Source organism: Arachis ipaensis, chromosome B10 (assembly GCF_059453495.1).
Source record: "Arachis ipaensis isolate K30076 ecotype BB chromosome B10, ASM5945349v1, whole genome shotgun sequence".
NCBI classification, from domain to species: domain Eukaryota; kingdom Viridiplantae; phylum Streptophyta; class Magnoliopsida; order Fabales; family Fabaceae; genus Arachis; species Arachis ipaensis.
This window is the reverse complement of record NC_142435.1, coordinates 145,126,065-145,132,400: the sequence shown is the minus strand read 5'-3', so window position 1 is coordinate 145,132,400 and position 6,336 is coordinate 145,126,065. Positions and strand designations below refer to the sequence as shown.

The 6,336-nt window shown below is 33.9% G+C and overlaps 1 protein-coding gene across 2 annotated transcripts; it reads right to left on the bottom strand.

Moving 5' to 3' along the window:
* Positions 1-210: 210 nt before the first annotated feature.
* On the bottom strand, positions 211-5,857 carry LOC107622424 (P-loop containing nucleoside triphosphate hydrolases superfamily protein). 2 transcript variants are annotated; one of them, XR_015881086.1, is made up of 13 exons: positions 5,588-5,808; positions 4,157-5,093; positions 3,404-3,516; positions 3,183-3,302; positions 2,988-3,075; positions 2,501-2,592; positions 2,300-2,404; positions 1,934-2,211; positions 1,456-1,565; positions 1,246-1,333; positions 1,127-1,162; positions 920-1,016; positions 211-540 (listed from the first exon to the last, which is right to left on the bottom strand). XR_015881086.1 is itself a non-coding variant. In XM_016324300.3 (12 exons), exons 2-11 carry the CDS (start codon positions 5,004-5,006, stop codon positions 933-935), a joined length of 1,686 nt encoding a protein of 561 aa, XP_016179786.1. In that variant the 5' UTR covers positions 5,007-5,093; positions 5,588-5,857; the 3' UTR covers positions 211-540; positions 920-932. The 2 variants fall into 2 exon arrangements, 1 of the variants encoding a protein (XP_016179786.1); XM_016324300.3 differs by lacking the exon at positions 1,934-2,211 and having other exon boundaries at positions 5,588-5,857.
* Positions 5,858-6,336: the final 479 nt, after the last annotated feature.

Below are 6,336 nucleotides of genomic sequence, written 5' to 3'. Positions count from 1 at the left end.
TTAAGGACCACACTGCAAGGTAGATGGCACTTTCATTCACGAGTCCTGGTTTGCGGAGGAAAGAAAATAAGGGGAAAAAAGAAACAAAGTTCACGGAGAAAACAAGGGGAAAAGCGAAACACGAATATTAATGTAAAATTAAAACAACTAAATTTTCGAATTAAAGAAGTGGTTTATATATTGGTCATATGCAGTAAATTACTATTTTGCTTAGTGAAGTTATTTTGATTAAGAGTAAAATTTTAAATTAATCACCAACAATTTCTGAATTGGACAATTTTGTTTCTCTAAGTTTGAAATCTCTAATCATGCACATTATGGAACAAAAACGTTTCTCAGAATTTGAAAATGATAAATTCATCCTCACCATTCTCTGACAGGTGACTGGACAAATTCATTCGACAGAAAACAAAGATTAGGTTTAGCACGAGATCAGAAGAAAATCAAATCAGCACCTTAGACTAAAAAAAAAATTAACTGTTCCTTTGTGGTACCCCTCAGTCTCGGACTAAAATATCTGCATCAGCAGAAGATCATGGCCTGCAAGCAAAATTAGATGTTATGATGGCAAATTAGAGCAACTAGCTTTAATTATTAAGTTTTACCCCTGATAATAATGTCCAAAGTCACTAAAGGAAGTTCTTAATCACTTAGGACTATAATTTCTATTTTTCCATTAACGATAGGATTTAGCTAACTTAAGATTAATATAGTAGAAATTTTTAAACATTTTTACTTTAATAAATGCATAATAAATATATTAGAAACTTAAACTTTATATATTTTTTATATTTTTTGTTTATAAAAACTTTTTTAATTGTAATTTTAACATATGCCCTACATGTTAAGAAAACCATTAACAATAAAAAGAAACAGTTAATTTCTCCTAACATGATGTGTGTAGAATAAAAATATTCACCTTGTGATATGTATTATACTTTGACAAATCTAGCTATATTGGCAAGAACTGTTCTTAAGCTTCGGATACCTGCTCCAGATTTTGAGCTTACCATCATCTGCAATAGACAAAAGACAGTAAAGAGATAACTTACCTCCAAGTTCCAACGATATTATATGGAAAAAAAGGGGGAGAGAAGTATGAAGAAATCTGCAGAAAGAAGTTTACCAGAGGCTGAACTACAGACTTGTTCTGCAGGAGGCTCTGTGGACAAGCCAAAAAGAAACTTTCAATCTCCAAAAAGGATAACATTAACTTTCAGACTGAATGATAGTTTTGAATATTACCTCTTCAATTTGTGTGGCCCGGCGTGCCACATCGATTGGGAAAACTGTGTCTGTCTTGGTTAATACTATCTGGTATTTAGTTTTTGATCTGGGTTGATATCACTCATCAAATAAATTTAAGCATATGGACATGTAGCATTTGGTGTTATATAAACACATATTAAGCCATGCTTCTATGTGTGAGGCACGAATTGAACAAGTGTGTTGTACCTTTCCATTAATTCAATCAGTTCATAATCTCTTGCCTTCATACCCCATTTCGTGTCAATCAAAAGGCACACGCGTTTGAGTCCAACTCTTGTGGAAACATACTCCTTCACCTACAATTAATCAGTGCTTTTAATATAACAAGGAAAAGACAAACATGATTTCAATACCCTGCTTGGTGCACTTAACTGTAAAGCTGAAAGCAGCATATGAATGCAAGACATTTATAGTTTAGATTTAGAGCACACAAAATCAGTCGCATAAGTATATTTTACTTATCCTACTAGTATAACAGTTATGAACTGGTAGACCACTGATAAGACCCCAATGGTAGGAAGGCCAATTAAGGGATTTAGCAAAGTTTATTGGAGGAAAACAGACAAAGAAAAAAGAGAAAATAGGAGGTCACAACCGTAAATAACAAGAATTGAGTCTTAGTAGGACAGATTGCCCAGATAGAAGGGGGGCAGATCTGACTTACCTTTATGGGAGTACACTTTAAGTTTAAGTTTTATGAGAGGATTGAGTTCTGGACTGCTTAGAGCTTCTTTGTACTCTAGCTTGTTACCTAATTCCAGCTATATCTCTATTTGTCGTTTCTTCTTTATTTCCCTGAATTGGGGAGCTTTTGATCATCTCTTCAGAGTATTAAAATAAGAAAATTACTCTAGTTCTATTCGTTGTTGAGTTGTTTCTGTTTCGCCTTAACAGTGTTCTATTAACTGTGTTCTATCAATTTCTCATGCCAGCTGCCATGACCTAAACAGACAAGCATGTGTGGTATGATTGCACTTGTGAGGATTTAAGACATGAACACTAAAAGATAAAATAAAATCTGTAAACTTACAAGCTCTTCCCAAGCTTCTTTGACTTCTTCTTTTGCATATGCAAATCCATATCCTGGCAAATCAACTAAACAAAGCTTCTTTCCCAATTGGAAGAAGTTAATTGTCTGCATAAAATTCATTATTAGATCGACAAAATATTCAAAATTTTGATACCTATCTTTTGAATTGCCATACATGACAATTTTTAAGAGCATAGTCACCTGGGTAAGGCCAGGCTTGTCTGACGTTCGTACAACCCCCCACTGTCTAGTGAGTGCATTAAGAAGTGATGACTTCCCAACATTTGACCTTCCTGGTAACAAGAACATAAATCAAAATAATATCATTGTACTTGTCTCTTGAGACATCTATGTTAAGAACTACCCTGAAATATTTGTTATTATTGCACCAACACTCAATAAGAATAACCAAATTACTTTTAGTTAATTTTTTGTTGTTATTATAATAATTAGTTAATTAGTTAATTACATAATAATAAGCACATCAAACAACTTTACAAAGTTGAAGGTTTTTTTTTTATCAAAGATACAGCGAAGATAAAAACAGATAAGAAAAGGAACTAGAAACAAGATAAAAGTTACCTAGTAACCAATTGAATGCAACAACGCAATAAAATAATAGAAGTGAACCAAGAAAAACAAAGAGACAAATAAATAGAGATGAATTGATGTTTGCTCGGAATTCTACCAGCAAATGCAATCTCTGGCAGATTAGGAGCCGGAAATGATGATGAGGCTTTTGCGGCAGCAAAAAATTCCAATTTATTCCTAAAAGCCTGTTGCAGGTAATCAGCATCGAATGTCAGCATTGAACAAACTACTTATGAGTGTCTTTAATAATTCTACAAGTATATTATGTCAAATGCATTAAGCAGTCACATACATTTTCTTCAATTCTCTCTCTTTCCGAACTGCTGGAGAAGGGAATATTGTCTAATGGCGCGGAAAGATCTATGTTATAGCCTGCCCTTTTTAAGTCAATCAAACGTCTCCTCCCCAAAAGCTGCAAATAATAACCATTGTTCAAGCAATCAAAATACATTCATAGCAACAATGAATGAACAACATAATCAACACAACGATATCCCTACTCATACAAATTACATTTTGTTCCACAAAAGAAAGTATTTCAGGGGTAGGCTGTATCGCACGGAATTGGGCATTCTTGGACATCTGATGCTCTTCCTCACATTCTTTTTTCTTCACTTCTTTACTTCCTGAAATTACTTTGTGTATCAAAAGGGAAGTCCTCAAAGCACTCGTGTAAATCATAGAAACACATTTGAGAAAAATAATAAGTAATTATGGGTGTTCCACAGACAAACAGAAACATAGAACTCCACCTTCTTGATCATTCCTTTGTAGCTTCTAGATTGAAACACAAAAACAAAGACAGTCTATGCAAAGCAGATGTTAAGCATGGAGTCTCAACCTTCAACCTCATTCAGGAAAAACATATAATTGATTCATTGGCACCGCTGAATTCCTAGCATGTTGTTCTTAGTTCAGGTGTAAGTCCTCGGATATACTTAGTTTAAATTTAATAAACCTAATATTTTCCTCAATGGAGAAGGCATAGATGTCCACGTTCTTCAAAAAAACTAAGACTGTACAAACTAAAAAAAAAAACAAAGTGGGTGTAGTGGAAATCTGGGTTTGCCATTTATGCTCATGGAAAAGGAGAGGTTGCATAAAATCATTAGGGAAACATAAAATCATTATCAAACCTTTAGTAATCACCAGTATATTACTGGAATATATTTTAGAGATCCTAATGCAAATATGCAATCTAAATAAAACAAAGTACAACAGGCAAACAGCATATATTATACAAAGAGAGGAATATAAGTTACCTACCATCAATACCAATGCCATCATCTAGTCTCTTGTTTGAGATATCATTCGGGTCAATCTTGATTATCCGTTTCTTCTTCTTTGGCTTAATGTCTTGTGTCTCGGCATCATCATCACCCTCCAACCCTGCTTTATCTTGGGTTTTCTTCTTGCCAGAACTCAGAGGAGATGCAACCTTTAGGCTTTTCTCCTTGCTCACTTCAGATTTCTTTTCTCTATTTTTCTTCAATAAACCACTACCATAATCATCCTCCTTCACATTCCCTTTCGGTTTCTCAGTAGCCAATACAACACTCTCCTTGCCCATAGCCTTTCGACTCAAATTCTTTGCTTCAGACCCGGCACTGTCCCTTTGTTTACCTTGAACCCACATCCTCCCCCCATTGGTCGAACTCCTCAGTCCAACAACTTCATCTTTCAACTTCCGATCACTCCCTCTCTTCAACGAGCCTTTCTTCTTCGATGCTGCTATGCCATTCAAAACCTTCCCATTCTCAACTACTACCTCACTATCCTTAGTTTTAAATTTCTCTTCTTCCTTACCATAAATTCTCTTCTTCCTTCCACCGTCCTTAGTTTTTAATTTCTCTTCTTCCTTACCATAAATTCTCTTCTTCCTTCCACCGTCCTTCCCACTATAATCCAAAGTTTTCACATTTCTTCTCACACCAAATCCTTCTTCACCTCCTTTGAACTTCACCCTTTCCTTCAATTTCCCAGTAAATCCACCATTTCCATTTTTAGCTTCAAAAGAACCCTCATTTCTTTTAGTTCTCCCAGAATTTCTTGAAATTTTTCCAACTAGCTTAGCCTTTTTCTTGAGTTTAAGCCTTAAGCTTGCCTCACTAGACATTCTACCGAAGGATGTCAAACTTGCAAGTCTAAGTAAATTAGCGGAGATCACCTTGAGTCAACTTGTAGACACGTAAGAGTTTACCTCCTATTTTAAATATTTATAAAATATAAAAAAGTGAATAAATACATATATTAGTACTACGAAAGAATCTTTCATATAGAAATTTTACACAAATATAAGCAGTCTAAGTTAACAATTTTATCACAAAGCACATAAAAGTCAAAACAGAAGTTCTCTTGTGCTGCAGTGCATTCAAATCCTTCACAATTAGATTACAACAATTCATGATTAAGCAATCTAAGTTCAGATTCTGATATAACAATTAAAAGTTCTATTTCCTGGTGCATTCTCAGACATCCTGAAAAATGTCTAACACTCAAACCAACTCAGAATCATTCGGTAGCCACAACCTACAATCATCAACAGAGTAACAGCCATAGCAGAGAATCAATTATCAAATTACTAACACTAACAGAGTAACAGACTAAGCGACAAACATGCAACAAACTAACAGCCACAACCAAATGCTATTTCTAATTCTGAAAGAGATATAATGGAGCTGGAGAGTGAAAATGTACTCGAAGGAAAGAGAGAGGAAGCGGCAGAAACGGCGGAGCAGAAGCAGAGGCGAATGGCGGAGAAGCACAGGCGAAGACGATCACCACCGACCAGTAACTTAACAAACACGATGTCGAACGTGAGTGGACGGAGCAGAAGCAGCAGCGGCGGCGCCGAGCACAGAAAGAGCGGAGGCCGGAGAGTTTTTCTGAGTTTAGGAATAGAGAGTGAGAGAGGGGATTAGGAGAAAAAAAGGGGCTTTTGGTAAAAACCAAAAAGAAAATATTACTGTCACTAAAACAACGTCTTTTTAAGTTTTATTTAAAAGGTAAAGTATTAATTTTGACCAGGAAGTTTGCTAAAAATATTTAAAAATATTTGTAAGTTTTATGTTTTATTTAAATTTTATTTTAAATTTTTTTTATTTATATTAAATATATTTTTAACAGTTAATTTTTTAAAAATTAATGATTAATTCAACAATAATTTCACAAAGACCTTCTTTAATATCACAAAAAAAAAGACATTTTTTAATATAAATAAGTAGAACAAACACAAAGTTCTGACTCCTAATTGTTAAACAATATTATTGAATTAATTCTAAACATTTTAAAAATTTAGCCGCCATAGATACATTAGATACAAATCATAAATTTTTAAGATAAAATTAAAACAGAATAAAATTTAAAAAAAAATTGACAAATTTTAAGAATAAAAAATATATTTTATCTTTATTTAAATAATATGATAATTTCACCAAATCTAAATC